Consider the following 23,284-nt stretch of genomic DNA (forward strand, 5'->3'; position numbering starts at 1 on the left):
ACAAAATCAGACAGACACTACCAAAAAAAGAAAATTTCAGGCCAATACCTTTGATAAATATAGATGCAAAGATCCTCAACAAAATATCAGCCAACCAAATCAAACAACACATAAAAAGGATCATATGCCATAATCAAACTGAATTCATTCCAGGATCACAAGGGTAGTTCAACATATGCAAATCAATGTAATAGACCACATTGACGAAAGAAAAGACCCCCCCACACCCAAAAAAGTCATCTCAATAGATGGCAGAAAAAGCATATGATCAAATTCAATATCCATTCATGATTAAAAAAAAAATCTTACCAAAGTGGGTATAGAGGGAACATACCTCATAATAAAAACTATTTATTACAAACCCACGGCAAGCATAATACTCAACAGTAAAATGCTGAAAGCCTTTCTGCTAAATTTTGGAACAAGAAAAGGATACCCTCTCACCACTTCTACTCAACATGTCCTAGCCACAACAATCCAACAAGAAAAAGAAAAAAATATCCAAGTTGGAAAGGAAAAGGTAAAACTTATTATATGCAAAAAACATGACACTCTATATAGAAAATTCTAAAGACTCCACACAAAAACTCTAAGAAATGATTAATGAATTTAACAAGGTGGCAGGATACAAGATTAATATACAGAAATCGGCTGCATTTCTTTAACAATAAAGTATCAGAGAGTTTTAAAAAAAACTTTTAAAACCACATCAAAAAATATGAGTTCCCTAGTGGATCCACGGATTAAGTATCTGGCATTGTCACTGATATGGTAGGCTGAATCCCTGGCCCTGGAAATTTTGCATGCCACAGAAATGGCCAAAAGAACAACAAACACAACCAGGAATAAATCTAACAAAGGAGATCAAAGACTTATATACCACGAACTATAAAACATTGACAACCATACAAATGTTTTCTTAGGTCAGTCTCCCAATGCAACAGAAATAAAAACAAAAATAAGCCAATGTGACCTAATCAAACTTACAAGCTTTTGCACAGCAAAGGAAACCATTAAAACAAAACAAAACAAAACCTATGGAATGAGAGAACACAGTTGCAAAGGGTGCAACCAAGAGGGCTTAATCTCTAAAATATACAATTTATACAACTCAACAGCAAAAAAACAACCCAGTTGAAAAATGGGCAGAAGACCTGAACAGACATTTCTCCAGATGGCCAAGAGGCACAAGAAAAAATGCTCAACATCACTAATAATCAGAGAAATGCAAATCAAAACTACAATAAGGTACCACCTCACACCAGTCAGAATGGCTATGATTAACAAGTCAACAAATAACAAATGCTAGAGAGGGTGTGGAGAAAAGGGTACCCTTCTTTACTGTTGATGGGAATATAAATAGGTACAACCACTATGGAAAACCACCATGGAAACCATATGACCCCTGCAATCCCACTCCTGGGCATATATCTGAACAAAACTTTCATTGAAAAAGATATATGTACTCCTATGTTCGTTGCAGAACTATTCACAACAGCCAAGCCATGGAAACATCTCAGATGTCCACTGACAGATGAACGGTTTAAGAAGATGTGGTATATATACTCAATGGAATACTACTCAGCCAAAAAAAAGAACAAAATAATGTCATTTGCAGCAACATGGATGGAACTAGAGACTCTACTACTAAGTAAATCAAAAAGAGAAAGACAAAGACCATATGCTATCACTTATATCTGGAATCTAATATACAGCACAAATGAACCATTCTACAGAAAAGCAACAAACTCATGGACTTGGAGAACAGAGTGTTTGCCAGGGGGACAGGAGTGGGAGGGACTGGGAGTTTGGGGTTAGTAGATGCCAACTATTGCATTTGGAGTGGATAAGCAATGAGATGCTGCTGTATAGCACAGGGAACTATATTAGTCACTTGTGATGGAACATGATGGAGGATAATGAGAAAAATGACTGGGTCACTTTGCTGTACAGCAGAAGTTGAAAGAACAATGTAAATCAACTATAATAGAAAATAAAAACCTAAAAAAATTTGTTACTCCAAAAAGGAAAAAAATCAAAAGCCAAACTCAAAATATATTTTGTATCAGGTAAAAATTCATGTTCTTACTAATAAAAACTAGATAATCTACTTAATAGAAATATTGGCAAAGCACAGTATGAAATTTCATATAAAAGAAATAACACATTCCTTATACGCTTTTGAAAAGCAAACTCAAATTCACTCCTAATGAAAGAAATTCATATTAAAATACTTAAATATTTGCAGTATACATTATTCTGGAGAATATGAGACCAGAGTGTTTTTCCTACACTATTTTGTGGGGTACAAAACTGGTGTAACCTCCTTGAAGGGTAGATTGATAACGTGTTTTTAAAAGTAAAAAAAAAAAAAAAATTAGGAGTTCCCATTATGGTTCAGTGGCTAACAAACCTGACCGGGAAACATGAGGTTACAGGTCTGATCCCTGGCCTCCCTCAGTGGGTTAAAGGATTTGGCATTGCCATGAGCTGTGGTGTAGGTTGCAGACGCAGCTTGTATCCCATGTTGTTGTGGCTGTGGTGTAGGCTGGTGGCTATAGCTCTGATTAGACCCTTAGCCTGGGAACCTCCAAATGCTGCAGGTATGGCCCTAAAAAAAAAAAAATAAGTAAATAAATAAAATTTATGGATTTCTTTCTTATGTCCAAAAAAAAAAATGAAAAATATAAAAGAAAAAAATAAATGAAAAGGAAAACAACTCAAATGTCAATAAATTCATTAAATTATGAAAAACTTGCCAAGTCATATTACAACACAAGAAAATCAAAATGAGAATCATGTGTGAAGTATTTCCAAAGTGCGTGTATATTATATAAACATTGTATTTTATATAACATTATATATCTCTCATGTATAATACAGATATACATGAGTTACGCAGAAAATTTGTGGTAGTACTTAAAAATGTTTAACAGTAGTCACATTCATAAGGTGAGATCGAGAAAGAAATTTTTTTATGTTTGCATTTTTAAATAAATTCATATATTGTTTTTGTGGTCAAAAAAAAAAAAAAAAAAAAGGTGGGCAGAAGACCTTAACAGACCTAAGCAGACATTTGTTTAAAGTCAGGTGACCAAAAGACACATGAAAAAAGGCTCAACATCACTAATTATTAGAGAAATGCAAATCAGAAATGTGAAATCACCTCACACAAATCAGAATGGCCATCATCAAAAAGTCTACGAATATTAAACGCTGGAGAGTGTGAAGAAAAGGGAACCCTCCTACACTCCTAAACCTGGCCTGGTGCAGTGGGTTAAAAGGATCTGGTGTTGCTGCAGCTGTGGTGTAGGTCACAGCTGTGGCTCAGATTCAATTCTTGGCCCAGGAACTTCCATATTCTGTGGGTGCAGCCATTAAAAAATAATAATTTCAAATAATAATAAATAATAAAAACAAAAATAAACCAATGGGACTAATCAAACTTACAAGCTTTTGCACAGCAAAGGAAACCATAAAAAAAAAAAAAGACAACTTACAGAATGGGAAAAATTAGTCTCAATGGGTGCAAGAAAAAATGCTCAACATCATTAATTATCAGTGAAATGTCTACCAAAACTACAATGAGGTTTCACCTCACACCAGTCAGAATGGCCATGATTAACAAGTCAACAAATAACAAATGCCGGAGAGGATGTGGAGAAAAGGGTACCCTTCTTTACTGTTGGTGGGAATGTAAACTGGTCCAACCACTATGAAAAACAGTATGGAGGTACCTCAGAAAACTAAACACAGAACTACCATATGACCCAACAATCCTACTCCTGGGTATACATCCGAACAAAACTTTCACTGAAAAAGATACAGGCACCTGTATGTTCACAGCAGCACTATTCACAATAGCCAAGACATGGAAACCACCTAAATGTCCATCGACAGATGAATGGATTAGGATGATGTGGTACATATACATAATGGAGTACTACTCAGCCATAACAACAAAATAATGCCATCTGCAGCAATAGGGATGGAACACAGAGACACTCATAGTAAGTGAGGCAAATCAGAAAGAGAAAGAAAAAGACCGTACGACATCACTTATATCTGGAATTTAAGTTGTGGGACAAATGAACCTATCTACAGAAAAGAAACAAACTCATGGACGTAGTGAACAGACTTATGGTTGCCAAGGGAGAGGAAGAGGGAGTGGAATGGACTGGGAGTTTGGGGTTAGGTAGATGCAAATTATTGCATGTGGAGGATGAGCAAAAAGGTCCTGCTGTACAGCACAGGAACTATAGTGCTAGTCACTTGTGATGGAACATGATGGAGGAGAATGTGAGAAAAAGAATGTGTGTATATGTATATTGACTAAGTCTCTTCGATGTATGGCAGAAACTGACAGAGCATTGTAAATCAACTATAAAAAAATCTTTAAAAAATTAAAAGTATATACATGTACATATTATATATATATATATATATATATATATATACACCAAATCACTTTGCTGTACACCTGAAACAGTATCATAGTTCAATTAAAATTTAAGTATTGAAAGACATCCAGTGGATTCAGCCTCCAACCTCATTCCACACATGTCCAGCGATCATATCCCCACCTCTAGAGATGTCCAGTTACTAGTTTCCTGTTTAGCCTTTCAGAAATTTTTGCCTGTAAAATACATGTATACACTCCCTTTTCCACGTTTTTTCCTTATGCCCCCTTTTTATATTTAACAATATTATCTTGGAGATCTTTCCATATCCATATGTTAAAAAGCTTCTGTATTTTTTTTGGTTGCGAATATTCCACTATATGGATGTGAGAGGGTTCAAGAGACACTCCCTCAAAATATGGCTCCTTGCCACATTGACCATTTCAAAAAAAAAGGAATTTGAAAAACAGCAAGTGCAGGAAGGACTTTCTGATCTTCCTCAGAAAGACATCATAAGACCTATACCCCAGGTCTTATGATAGATCCCCTCCCTATACCCCAGGAGGAAGAGGGAAGTGAAAGAAGAATCCTCATGTCTGAAGCCTGAGGGACACTGAGAAGAATCTGAATTATAAATCTTGCTAGTCTCCCTTAGTTGTCTACACTTAGCTTACACCTTTTATCGTATCACATTTTCCCATGACTTTCTAGGCTTCATCAACCTAGTGAAATAGGTTTAACTGCTTCTTTGGGTCTTCCTTATGAAGGGTCCTTTGTAAAACTTACAAATTTGTATGCTTTTCTCTTGTTACAAGGCCCCCAGCTGAGAACTTAGAAGGGGATAAAGAAGTTACTTTTTCCTCACCACAGATGCTTCATGATTTATTATCCTGTGATTTATCAGTGGACAGATAACCATACTTCACCAGTTACAAAAACAATGCAAACAGTGAATAATGTCCTATGTAAATCATTTCATACATATTTCTATATATCAGCAGGATAAATTCTTGGAAGAATTGCTTGGTCAAAAGGTATTTTGAAATGATCACTGACCTAAATTTTTTTAGCATGAGTTGTCCAGTAGTAAGACAGTAGACTCTTCATTGTCACATGTTTACATGGTGATGGTTTACAGTTCTCACTGAAAATATAGGCATGGTGTGTACAGGCCACTAGAAACTCCAGTCTCTCCCAAACCAGAGCTAATATTATATGTTAATTAAACTGCAGCTATGGAAAATGATGATGGCTTCTTATAACTGCTGTTTAGAAAATACATATATATATATATACAGCATTATACAGAATAAAAAACTGAAAATGAGAATACTAGACTGGAAAGACTTTTTTTCAATTTATTTTTTAAAAAAGATAAACTAAGCATCTTCAATGCTGAAAGTCTCATGGGGAAATACAACAACTCTATTATCTTTTTGGAAATAAGACAGCATGAGTGAAATTTCAATACTGATTTGAAACATGACTGGGTCAAATGAATACCGTGGTCACTGTGGCTTGAAATGAGCAACATGGAAAGGGGGCTTTGACAAGGCTTTGAAGGACTGACAGAATTCTGATACAGATGGGAGGTGGGGAAGGGAGAGAAGGTGATGTCTGTCCAAACCTAAAGAAAAAATGAACAAGATTACAGTTGTAAGGTCAGGGGACATTATTCTGGCTTTCTCCAGTTGCTCTTTTTCTCCCACAACTGGGAGAAAACATCCTTGCTTTTCACTGCAGCTCCTTGCTGAAAGGAAGCTTTGACACTTGTGCCATTGAGTTATACTCCCACTGCCCGTCACTGTTGCAATCATCTACCACAGCCCCCACCATTCCCTTTCATTTTTCATTCACTGTATCCTGGGCCCACTGTCATTCTCTCCAGTATTCTTCCTGTCTTAATTCCTGGTGATTCCAATATATATGAACTTATACCCTGATCTCTCCATTTCTTGAACTCTTTCCCTCCAGTGGTTTTTGTCCTCCATTCTTCTTCACCTATTCACTTTCACGCCCCAGGTCTTTCATTACCAGTAAGTGCAAGCTTTCTATCATCATCATCATCATCATCATCATCACCATCACCCGAGGCACGTGGAAGTTCCCGGGCTAGGGACTGAATTCGAGCTACAGCTGCGGCTACACCAGATCCTTTAATTTGCTGGCCAGGGCTCGAACCCATGCCTCTGCAGCGACCCGAATCACTACAGTTGAATTCTTAACCCACTGCATCAGAGCAGGAACACCAAGCATTCTATTTAATAACTGCGTTAATTCTCTATCACTTCTTTCCAGCTTGCTCCTTCTAACACCCCAATAACAGCCACTCCGAGACTATTATTGGCTAGTGAGCACTTCAAGTTAACTAGAAGAATGTAATTCCTAATTTTACTTAATTTTAATTAATTAAAAATGTTAAAGAATTTAAAAATTTAAACTGAACCAAGGTAAATATCAAGTAACTGTTTTGATACTACACTTTCCATTTCAATGGTGGAAAATTTAGCATCCGAACTAAGATGTACTGTAAGTTTAAAATACATACTTCATTTTAAAGATCTATATTTAAAAAAATAAATATATCACTTTACAGATTACATGTTGAAGTAGCAGTATTTTGGATATACCTATTAAAATATTTCAATAAAATAATTTCATCTTTTAATTTTTAAACGTGACCGCTATAAAATTTTAAATTACATATGCGGTTGGCATTTTATTTCTACTGGACAACGGTATTACAGATAACTCTTCAAGTTCCTGAGACCCAAAAAACCGAACACTAAAGTCATCACCTCTTGCCTACACAGCTCCACCAATTCTCTCTCCTACATTTTCCCCACTCTACAGAATTTTTCCCTTTAACACAAAAACATGCAGTTACTTCTGCCACGTTAAAAATACACACACACAAAACACCTGCTCTTAACTCATCTCCTCTCCAACTACCGACTCCCTTTTCTGCTCCCCTTTGCAGCAAAACGTCTTCAAATGCTCATCTCCAATTTCTTTCCTCCCGCTGTCTTGAACGGTTTCGCCCCTACTACGCAAAAAAAACAACTATGATCAAGGTCCCACCAACTTCCTCACTACTAAACCCGACAGGCAACTATCGGCCCTTTTTAAAATTGATTTTGAGCAGAGTTGCCTATTCCCTGATCTTGGAATGCTTCCAGGCCACCACGCTCCTTCCTCGCTCTGCTCCTTTGAAGTCTCCTTTGCTTCGTTCTCTTAACACTGGAGTCCCTAGGGCCTCATTCCTCGGACTACTTCTGTCTCCACCTACATTCCTTAAAAAATGGAGTCAATCTGCAGCTTTGAACCCCACTTAGTTATAAGCGAATACCAAATTTAAAATCGCAGCTCAGCCCTCCCCTGAATCAGACAGAAGGGAAGTGGGCAGAGGGAGAACGCTGACACGGGTCTGCACTGGACGCTACAGGTGGCAGAATGGTGGGCGACTCGCAGGTTTGGAGGTTCAGGGGAAAGAGGAGAGAGGGTATAAACGCGTGGGCCAGACCTGCCGGACGGTCCGCAGCAGAAAACCCAGCATGGAAGCCGCCATGTTGTCCGCCGCAAACGGCAAACCGCTGCAACTTTATTAACACTGCCGGAAACAGCGGACACGAGGGGCGGGGTCTGGGCCGCAGGGGGTGGGGCGATGCGGAGGACGGGTCTTTAGCGTACCGGCAGAAGGGAGAAGTTATTGGATAGGAGTTCTCGCGGTATTCAACGGAATTTGGGAATTAACAATCTGGGAGCGGAGTTGTGCTACTGACCGTGGAGGCTGACGCTCTTCACCTGTTCTTCTCAGGCTCTTTACACACCCTCTTAAATTAACTGTGTCCCCACCCACCTCCATTTCTTTCCCCCACTCCCACCTGCCAGTTCATTATCACTGGTTTCTGTTTCTCAAGTTGTCTCGCTCAACTTGCTTCTCCTATACCCGCCATTAGTTTATTTGCCAGAAACTAATGGTCAGCTCCAGAAACTTATGGTCAGCTCCTCCTCTGTTATCCCTTATGTAGATTTTGCAGGTATCTCCTTTCTCTCCGCTGTATGATGAGAATGATCAAGTTGCTAATGGCAATGCTACAATTCCCATTTGTATGTCTAAGGTTTAAAAAATAAATTTTAAAAATACAGTTTGCATATTGGAGCTTTAGGTGAAAAGGGCTTAAAACATTTGGGGGTTTTTCCGGTGGAGGGGAGCATTGGCATTTAAAACTGCTGTTTTCAGTCTGTAGGTCAGAGAACTTTGAGTTCAGTTTCATAGCAAATGTCCTTTGTCTGGAATAAACTCTGAGGTGCCCCTTTGTGCGATGTAAGGCAAGTACTACCCACCTACCGTCCTGGTGAAAGAACATCAAGGACTGTATTTTAGAGGGACCTGTATTTTAGATGTGTTGATTGATGAAGCGAGGAGTTGCCTGTGTGTTATTTATATCTGCATCATTGAACAGGAATCTTGTGGAAAGGGAAGATGAGTACATACTCCTTTTTTTTAGAAGATCAAGTTTATTGGGACATAGCTAACGGACTGAGGAGAGACTGACTGAGACCAGCTGGCAGGAAAGGACAACATAAGCCCCTATCATAGCAGAACCAGAAAATTTTTGAACAGGGGTCAGGCAGCCACCTATTCCTAATTCTAGCCCATGTAATGCCCTTCTCTCTCCTCCCCACAGTTGAAGGTCATTTTCTGCAATTGTAATAGGGAAGAACCTATGTATTCTATTAAAAGTTAATCACTGAAAGGATGTTACTTATAAGCTAAAATTACACATAATGGTCCATCTCTGGTGACCCTGCCTCCCAGGTAATGAGAGTTAAGCTAAAATACCTTTGTTTAGCTCACAGAAAACATCCTGACCAGGGCCCAACTATGAATGCCGGCAGGAAGGAAGAAATTAACACATGCCTCTGGAGTTGACCTGGAACCAGGACTTTATCCCCTCCCCTTTTAGTATATATATATTTTTTAAAAAGCCATAATTCTAACTCTGGGAAGATGATTTTTTTGGGATACCATTGCCCCATCTTGTTGGTTTGCTGGCTTTTGGAATAAAGCCACTATTCCTTGCTCCAACAACATGTCTCCAGTTTACTGACCCGCCTTGCAGCAAGCAGTACACCCTTAGACTCAGTAACACAATCAACTCATGAAATGGGTGAGCCAGCTGTATACACAGTGTCCTTTTTTTAAAATTGAGGTAAAATATATATAAAATAATTTTTACTATATTTAACCATTTTTAAGTGTACAGTTGGATGGCTTTAAATACATTCACATTGTTGTACAACCATCACCACTGTCCATCCCCAGAACTTTACCTTCCCAGACTGAAACTCTGTACCTATTAAACAGTAACTCCTCATTCCCCCTGTACCCCAGCCTCTGGTGACCACCATGCTGCTTTCTATCTCTATGAATCTGATTACTCTACATACCTTATATTAGTCGAACCACACACTTGTTTTGTGTCTGGCTTCTTTCTTTAATATTACGTCTTCAAAATTTATGCATCTGTCAATACTTCCTTACTTTTCGTGACTGAATAATACTCCATTGTAAGGATATGTATCATTTTATTTCTCTTTTCATCTGTTGATATTCACTTGCTCTGCTTCCACCTTTTGGCTATTGTGAATAATGCTATTGTGAACATTTATGTACAAATAGTTTAAAAAATATTAGTATGTTATTGGGTTGTCTTTCACTTTAAGAAGAGAGTAAGGCAATGTAATGGCAGATAAAATAGAATGCTCTGAGATAGTAAGAGAAGACTCCAGGATCCTCTTTAACTGCATTGTTTTTTTTGAAGAAACAGCCTAAGATGATCCCCTCAATGCAACCTCCTCTGTTAGCGTGTGGAGAAGCCTGGCAAAACCTAAAGATGGTTCAGTTTACCTTGTGTTCTCCCAAAGAGTCTGTGATTCTCCCTGCCCATTTAACATAAAGTGAGGAAGGCTGCTGGCCTTACTGTCCTGGAATTCTAAGATCAGGAGAACCATCATCATTCATTTCGTTTATTCAGTCAGCAAACCTCATGTACCACTGTGTATGTGTGTAAGGTAGGGTGACAGAAAAAAAAAAATCCCTGCCCTTCTGATGCATTAAATTGCTTTACTCTCTTCTTAAAGTGAAAAACAGCCCAATAACATACAAATATAGTTTAAGCTATTTGTACATAAATGTTCAATTGGGCATTTTTTTTTTTTGGTCTTTTTTTTGCTATTTCTTTGGGCCGCTCCCGCGGCATATGGAGGTTCCCAGGCTAGGGGTCGAATCGGAGCTGTAGCCACCGGCCTACGCCAGAGCCACAGCAACGCGGGGTCCCAGCTGCGTCTGCAACCTACACCACAGCTCACGGCAACGCCGGATCGTTAACCCACTGAGCAAGGGCAGGGACCGAACCTGCAACCTCATGGTTCCTAGTCAGATTCGTTAACCACTGCGCCAGACAGGAACTCCTCAATTGGGCATTTAGATTTAGAAGTGGGTGAGAATAAATACCATTGCCAGTACACTGCCTTTTTTTTTTTTTTTCTTCATATAGTTTTTCCCTTGGATGCTTAAAAGTTATTTTTGGGTAGATGGATTAAAATTTTAATTGTTAACTATTTTGATATTTGATTGTGAGAGGCTGTTCTATGTACCATATTTATTCTGGGTTTAATAAATTAATGAGAACCATTGGATAGATGACGAAATTGAAGCACAGAGAGGTTAGATGACTTACCAAGCTCATAGAGCTAGTCCTAGGTTAAGGCCTAGGATCTCAGTCCACACTCAACACTGTTCTCTGGAGAAGCAACAGCTCTAGGACAAAAGTCTGACTGCTGTCAGGGAATCCTTACTTATAAAACATGTTAATTGGTTAAGGTATAGATTTTGTGCTATTTCAATCAAAACCCCCAATGCAAACGTTCTTAAAATAAATCTTAAATGTGTATAAAAGCATAAACAGAATGGGAGAGAGGGGGAAAGCTGTGAAAACTTTTTTTGTCTGTTTCTTTAGGGCCCCACCTGTGGCATATGGAGGTTACCAGGCTGCAGGTTGAAGTGGAGGTGTAGCTGCTGGCCTACACCCAGGCACAGCAATGCCAGATCCGAGCTGCGTCTGTGACCTACACCATAGTTCATGGCAATGCTGGATCCTTAACCCACTGAACGAGGCCAGGGATCGAACCTGCGTCCTCATGGATGCTTTCAGATTCATTTCCACCGAGCCACAATGGGAACTCCAGAAAGCTGTGAAATTTTTTAAAAGGTAAAACAATGAATAGGTTTGTTCTACCAGATATTAAAATGCCATATGTTATAAAGCCATAGTGGGGAGTTCCTGTTGTGGCTCAGTTGTACCGAATCTAACTAGTATCCTTGAGGACTCAGGTTCAATCCCTGGCCCCACTCAGTGGGTTAAGGATCCAGTGTTGCCACAGTGTAAGTCATAGACTCAGCTCGGATCTGGTTTAACTGTGGCTGTGCTGTAGGCTGGCAGCTGCAGCCTGGATTTGACCTCAGCCTGGGAACTTCCATATGCCACATGTGCGGCCCTAAAAATAAATAAGTAAAGTCATAGTGATTGAAATAGTGTGCTAATGCCAAAATTGACAGATAAATGAATTAGATTCATAGATCAGAAAGAAACCCCAGTGTAATTACAATTTGTTACGCATTAAAGCCTAAAAATCACAGAAAAAGTGGTACTGAAACAACTGGTTATATATATATATGGAAAATGTTTTAATTATATCTTTACCTCTTACTATTTATCAAAATAAATTTTAGAGGAATTTAAAGAGTTAAATGTTGGGAGTTCCTATCATGGTTCAACAGTTAACGAACCTGACTAGTATCCATGAAGACTCAGGTTCGATCCCTGGCCTCACTCAGTGAGTTAAGGATCTGGTGTTGCCATGAGCTGTGGTGTAGGCCAGCAGCTGCAGTTCTGATTCCACCCCTAGCCTGGGAATTTCCATGTGTCACAGGTGCGGCCCTAAAAAACAAAAAAAAGTTAAATGCTAAAAAAGCCTGAAAAGAAGGAAGAACAGGTGAATACATTTGAAACTTAAATCCCCAGTAGACAATTCTCAGAATGTCTAGTAACATTATAAGTATCCAACCTCATTAGTTTCCAAGAGAATGCAAATTAAAACGATGATAATTTAATCTAGCAAATTAAAGTTACCAAAGAAGTTCAGTGTTGTTATGGGTGTGGGGAAATGGATGATTTCATAGCCTAGTGGTAGAAATAAATTGGTATAACTTGTCTACAAAGTAATCTGGCAAGAGTCTTTTCAAAGTTTTTATCTGTTGACCCAGTTACATTTAGGAATCTATTCCAAGGAAATACTGAGGCTCTAAAATTTATATATAAGGATACATACCCTGCAATTATTTATAATAAGAATAAATAATTTAAAAGTCTAACAGTAGAGGGAGAGTTAATGAATTAGGAAATAACATGCTTTAACTCTAGTTTAAAAAATCTGATGGGTTCCAAAATTTTAAATTTGTACATTTAAAAATACAGGTATATTTATAGGTTAGGTAGACAGAAAAAAGATTAAGAAGGAAATATACTCAGCTACAAAGAGTAATAGGTGAGTGACCAGAGTACTGGTTATATTTATGTTTAAAAAATTTTTTTTCAATTTCCTTATCATTTATATGTTTTCCTTTTAGACTCACAAAAATGTTGATTTTAAAATACTAACCTGTCATTGTCTTTTTATGCCTCTGTTACTTCACCCAAAATATTTGAAAAAATGTTTCTCAGAGGGTGTGAAGGAAAAAGTCATGATCGAGTCCCAGTCAGTAGCCTGTGCTAACCCTTGGGGACAGAGACAGTCAAACCCTGGACAAAGTAAGAAGAAATGAATAACTCAGGGACACCTGTTTCCTTCCTATGTGGTGCTAGTCATTTGCTCTCCCTTTGGGCTTCATTTCGCTGGCTCCTCTGTGTCCACCATCAAGTAATTTGTTCCTTTGGCGTCTAGTCTAGACCTAGTCTGTACAGGATTGATCATTTCCTTAACCTCTCTCTTTAGGGGGAGGATTATTTTATTATTCCTTTTTATTGCTTTATAATTGGTAATTAGCAGGATTAATTTGGCTGCAGCCCTGAGAGTTTCACAGTAAGAATAAAGAATATTTACTTGGCTTTTGCCTGTGCCCAAAGATTTTGTCTGGCCCAGGCTGCCTCAGCAACTTTCTAGGGCCCTGAATCCTTCCTGCTTCACCCCTTCAGGGCTTCCCAACCAAGGTGTTCTCCTGGAGGGGCCTCCAGGGCCAGGCCGCCCCCCATGGGGAAAACTGGATATGGTTTGACACAAAAGAACCAGACTCCTTGGGCTCTCCGCAGTCCATGTGTGGGGACAGCCAAGAGGAGCTATAAAGAGGAAGAAGGAGTTCCCATTGTGGCTCAGTGGGTTAAGGACCTGAAGTTGTTTCCCTGAGGATGCGGGTTCCATCCCTGGCCTTGCTCAGTGGGTTAAGGATCTGGTGTTGCACAAGCTGCAGTGTAGGTCGAAGATGTGGCTTGGATCTGGCATTGCTGTGGCTGTGGTATAGGTTGGCAGCAACAGCTCTCATTCATCCCCTAGCCTTGTAAATTCCATATGCCACGGGTGCGGACCTAAACAGAAAAAAATAAAATAAGAAAATACTGTGTTGGAGGGAGAGAGAAAGGTATACACACAGGCATTTTCAACCCTGGCTCTAAAATGGTGTGTATGGATAGTCTGCCTCCATTAAACACCTCCTGTAATCCTACTCAGTGATAAGGGAGCACCTGTCGCTTGGCTGTGAAATGTGGGTGGCCTTAGCACTTCCTTGTGGAAACAGCCGCTTGGGAGTTTCCTCTTGGGCTGTGTGCCATTCATTGAACACAAGGTGGCAGTAGTAGCACACCTAAGTTCCAAGCCAGCTAGCAAACTGGAAACATGTTCACACTCAGCTGTTCTCCAAATAAGATAACATGTTGCCTGTGGCCAGGTAGGACCTTTGTTTGCAATTGAGTTGCCTCTTTTGTAGGACTAACCAGCAGGCCAGGCTACATGATTTGTAGGGCCCCGTGCAAAATAAAATTGTAGGGCCCCTTGTTCATAAAGCAGGAAAATGCTGCAGAGAAGGGTTGTAAAATATATAGCAGAGCTCAGGTGTCGTGTGTCGGCACCTTGGGCGTACCTCAGTCACCTCTCATTTTTACTCTGGGGTTTCTCTGAGGTCAATATGGGAACCAGGACACAGTGCAGCACTCACACATGCATGGCCAGCACGTGTAGGAACGTGGATGCCTGTGGGGACACACTGAACCGATGGACGACGGAAGACCGTGGATGACATGCTTCCTATGATTTCTGGAAGGTCTCAGTAATAAGGGAGCACCTGTCGCTACCTCAGTAACGCATCTTTGTGTTGCCTTTTCCCCTTTCCTGTCCACCCTCCTGAGTCCTCACTCCTGCTCCCTGGGGTTGCTGCCCAAGTCTACTAATTGCACATAACCCTTTGTCATGGAGTCTGTTTTTGTAGGGGGGCAGGAGGCAGTTGTAGGGGAACTCTAGCTAAAACAAAAATATTCCATCCAACAGATCATTCAAATCTTGTTGATTCTACCCCTGCCTTTTTAATCTTCTCCTTTCCTACTTCTGCTCACACCTTCATCTCTTGCCTGAACTAGCATTAACTGAATTCCTAATTCTCTTTTGTCTCCCATTTTATTTGTTTGTTTGTTTACCTAATGCATCACCTTCTCCCTCCAAAAACCTCCACCCTTTTCTGCTGCCAGAGTGAACTTTCTAACACACTACGACCACTCACTTTTGGTAGCTCCCTTTCTCCTACAGAATAACATCCAGCCCGCTGCAGCACCCTTGCTGTTCCTTCCTCCTTCCAAGCACCCCTAGTTACACCAGTTTCTCCCCCTCACAAGGTCCCCTCAATGGTTCTTCCCTGTGAAGACTCTTTCTGGCAACCTTTCCATCCAGTTCAATTTAGTTCACTAAATAGTTAATGGAACACCAGGCACACAGTAGTTTCTGTGGTCCAAGGGGATGAGGAACAGATGACAGGGTTGGGGGAGATGCTACAAATTACTGGGGTTAGAACAAATACGTTACATGTCAACACAATTCTATTAAAAGCTTCTAGCTTGTCTGCCCCAAGGACAGGGCTGAAAATACTCTTTCTTTTCTGTCTTTTTTTTTAGCTGCACCTAGGGCATGCAAAAGTTCTCAGGCCAGGGATTGAACCTGAGCCACAACAGTGACCCCAGCCACTGCAATGACAATGCTGGATCCTTAACTTGCTGCGTCACAAGGGAACTCCTGAAAATGCTTTTTCACCAGGTCAGAACCACTGCCGGGGTTTTGGTAGAGAGATAGGAAAATTTACCCTTGCAGAACTTGACATTTTGTAGGAAAACAAGGCTCTGAGTGGGGGTAAATGTATGAAAAGTCTTTTTATCTCTAATCCTAAGGACTGAAGTCTAAATAAAGCAAAGCACTGATATCTTGCACATTTTAAATTATTAGTAGCAAATGTGATACTCAATTTCCACTAACCATTCCTGACTCACAAAAATGTGTTACATTTTCTTCCCAGCAGTTCCAAGGAGATGCTCGCATATTTGTTTTGATTTGTTGCAGAAAATATGCATGCAAAGAGGTTTTTCTTTTCTGAGCCTCATGTTTCGTCCACATATTCAGTACCTTCCTTACTTGAGGTCTTGGAATTGTTGATTTTCCATCTCTCTTGTTCTGCCTTCAGGCCCTGGGTGTGGTATGCCGATTGGCACTGGTTAAGGAGGCAACAGCCTGATGTCTGCCCACTCATTTTGCCAGCCCTGGCTCCCTGGCCCACAGCTGCATTACTTTTCTTTAATTTTGCTATGATTCAGAGATGTCAATAGAGTTGCTGCTTGAGACAGAAATGGGGTAGAATAATCTTATTTAAATAACTAGGCATGGCTCAGCGGGTCATTTTCAAGCCTTCCATCCAGCTCTAGGATTTACCATCTCAGTCATGGCCTTGGTATCTATGTGCAGGAACACCTACTACCTACCACTCCTTTTTCCACCTTAGCTAACTACCTACTTCCTGTCAGGCTAATTTCCCATCCCAAAGATCTGGTTTATTTTTCCTCATTGTATTCATTTCCCACCCCCAACAAACTGGTACAAACTGGGGGACTTAAAACAATAGAAATTTATTCTCTCACAGTCTGGAGGCTGGAAGTCCAAAGTCAAAGTGTCAAGAGGGCCACACTCCTGCCAAAGGTTCTAGGGGAGAGTCCTTCCTCTGCTGGCTTCTGGTGGTCCCCAGCCTTCCTTGGCTTGTGGCATCATTATTCTAACCTCTGCTCCTGACTTCCCCTGGCCATCTTCCCTGTGTATATCTTTGAGTTCTTTTCTGCCTATCATAAGAACATTCTCATTTGAATTTAGGCCACTTGAATGATCTCACCTCAGTCCTTGTCTTACTTACCTCTGCAAAGACCCTATTGGCAAATACCATCACCTAAGGTCGTGGGTTGATATGAATTTAGGGGAACCTATCCAACCCACCATAGTTGTCTACTTCAACTTGACCAAGATGGCATTGCCAGCATGTCTCCTTCCAAGGCTCTTGCTAGTCTCATTTCCAAGTTCCTCTTTTCCTATCTGACTCCATTAGAAGTGGCTCATAATTTCTGTACTTAAGATTTTGCCACCCTAACTTTCTAAAGAGATATCTAAAGGTAAGCACATATTTGCTAGAGCTTCTCATGGGGGAGTCAAGATTAGGGAAGGTGGAACTGGTATATTCACATATACTTCTTTCAATATTGTACTTGGTATGCTTTCCATGCTGCATATGTATGTGTGTGTATATATACATATGGTATATAATATATATAGTATATATGTATATATGTGTGTGTATACTATACATATATAGAGTATTTATATTAATTTACTCAACTTATTTGAAAGTTCCTTAAGGCAACGTGTTTTCAACTCAATACCCAGGTTCCTAGCGGAATGTCTGTAATACAGGAGGTGCTCATAAATATTTTTGTATTGAAATGATTCAGACTCTCACCTTGACCATGTCCTAATCAGACACTGTTGATCTGAATGGAAAAGGAGAGGACTGACACAAATTCTCTCTTCATGGCTCATGGATTTCCCCTCAAGTCCAGCCTCTATGGATACAATCTGCTGACCTAATATTTTAGCAAAAAAGTGCCCTTCTGTCTCTCATTTTCCAGACATGGCAAAGACCATGCTTGCAAGGCTGATGTGGTAACCCCGACGTTTAGTCCTTTCCAGAGGAGAGGGACTGGAATTGCCTCAAGAGGACAATGGGGTAGTAAAGGGCTTTCAGGGGCCTCTCTAAAGCACAGTCATAAAGCATGTGTCTTGTCCCTGTGATAAAGTGAAGTCCATGAGGACAGAGATGAGGCTTGGCCCCTTATTCCTAGGATCCAGCATGTTGCCCAGCCCAGAGCCAGACCCAACAACCCTGGATGGTGATGACAATGCTTTTGCCCCAGCTGAAACCTGAGCAGATGGAGTCACTCTGCTCTCCCCTGAAATGCCCAAGACAGCCTAGCTTGCTACCTGGAGAGACAGGGCCCCCAGGGCTCCCTGGCTTTCAAGGATTCCAGACCCCCTGCCACAGCAGAATCCCAGGAGGACTACAGCATTCTATCCCCTGTGGCTTCCAGGCCCAAGGCCATGGTCCTTTTGATAGGCCAATTCTGTTACTTGCTCCTGCCTCTCCAGCTGTGTGGGTGCTTCTCTACCCTCTTACCAGAGGGAAATCAACACTTACTGTGAGGTTTTGGGACCTCCATGGTGCTCTCTTCCAGCTGCCTGTGGCCCAGGCAGAAACAAAATGTTTCGTGTGGTTTCAGGGATGAGGTCACACCCGTTTTCTTTTGCAATGTTCTTAACCAGTTTTCATTTGGGGCAATAAACAGTTGAGACGAAAGCAGCCTCTTCTTTCTTTGACATCATTTCCTCTTTTTCTTTTTTCTCCTTCCTGGTTTTTCTAAATTTCAAACCCCGATGAAAAAGGCAAAAATGTTAGCCATTTAGCTGAAGTGTTGGCTATTTAGCTGAAATGCATCGCTCTTGGGACCTATAGGGAAAAAAATACCAAGGAGTCATAAGTGAATGGCATCCAAGGGTAGAAAACCTCTGCAAAGCCACAGGGCGAGTTCTGATGATAGATACTAGCACAAAGCAGAGGGTCCCTTTCCCAGGAGGTGTGACCTTGAAGGCCACCCGGCAGCCCTGGAGCAGAAATGCATATTGTGTCCTCAAGCCAGTGTTCCCTGTTGAGCCTGGGAGGGAGCAAGAAGGGAAAAGACTCACTTTACATGTCTGACCAACAGCCCTCTCCAGGGCTTTCTCCCAGAAGCCCAAAGATCCTGAAGTTCTATCCCATCTCCACCTCCAGGCAAATGTAATTAGACCAGGAAAGATGTTTCTGGATATGCCTTGTCTCCTGCTGAGTTTATCAGTGGTCAGGCAAACCAGGTGAATTTGAATTTTGTCCTGATTTACTAAAATTAGAAAAAGAAATGAAAATTTTGTTTCTACAAAACAGAAACAGACTCATAGACATAGGAAACAAACTTATGGTTGTCAAAGGGAAAAGGGGAGGAAAGATAAAATAGGAGTTTGGGATGAAAAGATAAACCTTACTTTATATAAAATAGATAACGCAAGGTCCTACTATATAGCCCAGGGAGCTATATTCAACATCTTGAAATAGGCTATAATGAAAAAGAATATGAAATACAATATATATATTATTAGGTTATGACATATATAAAATGTATACATTGTATTTCATATTCTTTTTCATTATAGACTATTACAAGATGTTGAATATAGTTATACATATATAACTAGAATCCCTTGCTGTACCAGAGAAACAAACGCAACCCTGTAAATCAACTCTATTTCAATTAAAAATTTAAAAACCCCAATTACCACCCCAATATTTGCATTTCGAAGTATGTTTTTCATTCTCTGCTCTTTGCTGTCCTAAAACAATGTTTGGTGTTATTTGCTAATTGTTTCATGTCTAGTCTCTCTGAAGGTAGGATTCATGTCACAACACTTTCTTGGATGTCTCACGATGCATAGCAGAGTGGGCATTCAGTGCTCGGTGAATGCCTTTTTATCAAGTGAGTAAGTTACTGGATTGAGTTTGACTTGGTGGGCATCTGCTTTCAGGGTTCCACTTGGGGTTTTAGTTTTTTCTTTCTTGGGTGCATCTCATGGCAACCAAAGAGCCTCGACTTCTCTGCTCAGGGAAGAGACAAGAGAAAAAAAGCACAATGGTAACCACCTAAATTGCTCTCTCTGTAGAATACAGGCTGTGGGATCCTTAGTATCCTGTATGGCACTAGGAAATATGCATTTTCCCTAAGAGATACAGGAAGAACATACATTGCCATATATTCATGTACTTCTGTCATAGAACCACAGGGTCAGACTTCACTAATATTAATTCTCTTCTGCTACAGGGAAAGCTAGTCTGTCTTTCCCTCTAGAAACGTAACCTCCAGAGGGCAGTGACAATGACAAGGACTCTATTTTGTTCAATTCCCCATCTCCTAGACAGTCCCTAGCCCATAGAACACATTCCAAATTCAATTTGAATGAGTGGAGTTCAGGTTCTATCGGGTATAAACTTTACAAATTATGGTAAAGAGCAAAGTAGGGATTAGACTTGTCCTCTCAGACATTTGAAGTCTGTCCTGAGGTCTGACTCAGGCCGAGTGTCTCCCACTCTGATTTGATCTGGGATTTGGTACAAAACCTCAGCCCCATGCTTCCAGGAACCGCTGGGGGCTGCATCTGGAAGGGGAGGGGCATTTTCAGGCATGAAGGGGTGTGGTGACCCAGTTGGAACAGCTGTTGTAATGAAGACCGGAGGCCAGGCCTGCCCTGGTGGGCCCCTCACTGGAGAATGCCATTGTCTGGGTGAAATGACGTGGTTACCAAAACCTTTTCTTTTTTTTTTTTTGTCTTTTTTGCTATTTCTTGGGCCGCTCCTGCAGCATATGGAGGTTCCCAGGCTAGGGGTCGAATCGGAGCTGTAGCCACCGGCCTACGCCAGAGCCACAGCAACGCGGGATCCGAGCCGCGTCTGCAACCTACACCACAGCTCACGGCAACGCCGGATCGTTAACCCACTGAGCAAGCGCAGGGACCGAACCCGCAACCTCATGGTTCCTAGTCGGATTCGTTAACCACTGCGCCACCATGGGAACTCCCACCAAAACCTTTTCACAGGATTCTGTTTCTTCCTTTTGCTTCATTTAGTTGTCCTTCGCCCCTCAATAGTAATAAGCTGGGTTCCGATTAACGTCAATTTCTATACTGGGGAAGAATCAAAGAGGATTGTCACCAACTAGTCATTGTTGGTAGTATTTGTTTTTATAAAGGTTTTAGTAAGTTATGTCATTTTTTTTAACTCATTGAGTTTTATTACATTTATAGTTGTACAAGGATTATCAAAACCCAGTTTTATAGCATTTCTATCCCGAACCCCCAGCCCATCCCCCTACCCCCCTGTTGGTATTATTTGGATTCATTAATCTTGGTAATCATTGTTTCCTCTGAGAAGACCCAGGCTTCTCAAATACAGACATGAATTTCTTCAACTCACGGTGTTCTAATGAGGCCCAAACATCTTTAGCTCCACTTTTTTTTTTCCTTTTTTTACTTTTTGGCTGCACCCATGGCATGCTGAAGTTCCTGAGCCAGGGGTCAAAACTGCACCACATCAGCGACCTGAACTACAGCCCTGACAATGCTGGACCCTTAACCTAATGAGCCACCAGGCAACTCCTAGTTCCATTTTCAGGTGGTGACACCAAAGCACGGACATTAACCTGAGGTCAGGAACTCTAGTTCTGCTCTTGTGGTCCTTTTTCCAGGTCCCCAGGCCCTCCTGAGCTCCTATTGCCAGGAAGCAGTAGGACCTTGGTTTGTCACTATTCTCTAATGGGGAAAATGATGTGCTCCATGATTCTAATATTATCTTTTTTTATGGTTTATTTTTTTTAACCACTGGAATAAAAGGCCAGGCAAAAGGGATTGTCTATAAATTTCCTTGAATTCAGGATCTACTCATTTCTGCAGGGAAAAAGAAGAAATTAGGGGAAATGAACTGGTGGATATTATGTAGCTTTGAAAAGTTTTAAAATAATTTGGGGTCTCTGGCCTATACACTGGCAGCAAGCTCAAGATGCCTTTGCCCTTACTTTTTGGTCCTGAGGGTGGGATGCAGTCAGAATTGCAGCCTTGCAGCCAGATGGCGTTGGCTCCACCATCTGCTCTCTCTGGCTTGCCCAACAACTTATGTGACCTCTCTGTGTATGGACTGAAGTCCTTACCTGTAATAATACTCACCTCTTTGGGTTATTGTGAGGATAAAATAATTTAGCACATTTCATACTTAAGGCTCTCAAAAGAGCACCTGTGTGTTTGTGCTTAATAAATGCTCCATGATATTTATGATGACAATGACTTCCCTTCTAACCATAAGCCATGGGTATCCTCTCCTCCAGTATCTCCTCACGTCACGAAATGGCAATTTCTGTATCTCATTGGCATCCACTGGATATATAATCCCTAAGTGGAATTGCTGGATCATAAGGTAGCTCTAATTTTAGTTTTTTTAGGAACCTCCATACTGTTTTCCATGGTGGCTGCACCAATTTACATTTCTGCTGATGGTATAGGAGGGTTTGCTTTTCTCCACACCCTCTCAGGCATTTATTACTTATAGGTTTTTTGATGATGGCCATTTTGACCAGTGTGACATGATACCTCATTGCAATTTTGATTGGCATTTCTCTAATAATTAGCGATGCTGAGCTTTCTTTCATGCGTCTTTAGGCCATCTGTTTGTCTTCTTAGGAGAAATGTCTGTTTAGGTCTTTTGTTCATTTTTAAATTGGATTGTTTGTTTGGTTTTTTGCTATTGAGTTGTATGAGCTGTGCGTATATTTTAGAGATTAATGCCTTGTCTGATGCATCCTTGGCAAATATTTTCTCCTATTTTTGTTTGGTTGATGTTTTCCTTTGCTGTGCAAAAGTTTTCAAGATTGATTAGTTCCCGTTTGTTTATTTTTGCTTTTATTTCTATTATTTCAACAAGGCAGATCTTGACGACACTTAAAGGGACCAGCCACAGGCTTCTTTTGCTTCACAACATCAGTACTCAGGCTCTGGCTTTTGTGTCCCACAGAGGTGTCCTCTCTCCTTAAAAGACTTCTTTGCCTACTGGCTCACCTTCCCCTAGAAGTGAAACTAGGGGCTGAGGGGAGAGTTGACCCAAAGCTTGGATCAAAGAGCCCCCTAAGGTAACTGGGCTTATCTTGCTCTTTTGTCCCTGTTTTCCCCAACCTGGCTCTTGAGCACAGAGTTCTCAGGGCCAGCCTATTCTCCCAAGGGCAGCAGACCTGTCCAGCTCATCTCGCAGTCAAGTCTCTCCAGCTGCTGGCTTCTGTCTGTGGCTGGAGCCTTGGGCCTTTCTGAAAGTAACAGCACAATGTGTGTCTGCAAAGTGTTTATGCCAAGTGCGGTCTCATGCAGACTTTCATAAACACTGCCAGTTACTAACCATCTTTGGTACTCTTTCCATTGGTCTGAATTGCTGTTCATTTTTCCAGGCTGCACGGAAAGGCACAGCCTCCTGTGACACATGTGCTCCCTAATACACACTGCCCACCAAGGCAACTGCTGAGGTGTCGTCCTGTACACTCAGGTTCACAGACTCAGCATGCCTCCTGATGTCTTCTGCAAAGATCCAACTCATCTTTCTCTCCTTCTGGGCTTATGCTTAGCCAGATCCTTCATTT

General features: G+C 40.9%; 1 protein-coding gene across 2 annotated transcripts in view; it reads right to left on the bottom strand.

The window, feature by feature from the left end:
• MRPS14 (mitochondrial ribosomal protein S14) overlaps positions 1–8,048 on the bottom strand; it is a 32,819-nt gene extending 24,771 nt beyond the window's left edge. The window contains exon 1 of one of the 2 annotated variants that reach the window (XM_047753499.1): positions 7,924–8,048. In XM_047753499.1, the coding sequence (XP_047609455.1) occupies positions 7,924–7,968 (45 nt within the window). In that variant the 5' untranslated portion in view covers positions 7,969–8,048. Of the gene's footprint in view, positions 1–5,456; positions 5,519–7,923 lie in introns of those variants that run through there. The other variant, XM_047753500.1, reaches the window with a different exon arrangement.
• Between the last annotated feature and the right edge of the window lie 15,236 nt (positions 8,049–23,284).

Source organism: Phacochoerus africanus, chromosome 11 (assembly GCF_016906955.1).
Source record: "Phacochoerus africanus isolate WHEZ1 chromosome 11, ROS_Pafr_v1, whole genome shotgun sequence".
NCBI lineage: Eukaryota > Metazoa > Chordata > Mammalia > Artiodactyla > Suidae > Phacochoerus > Phacochoerus africanus.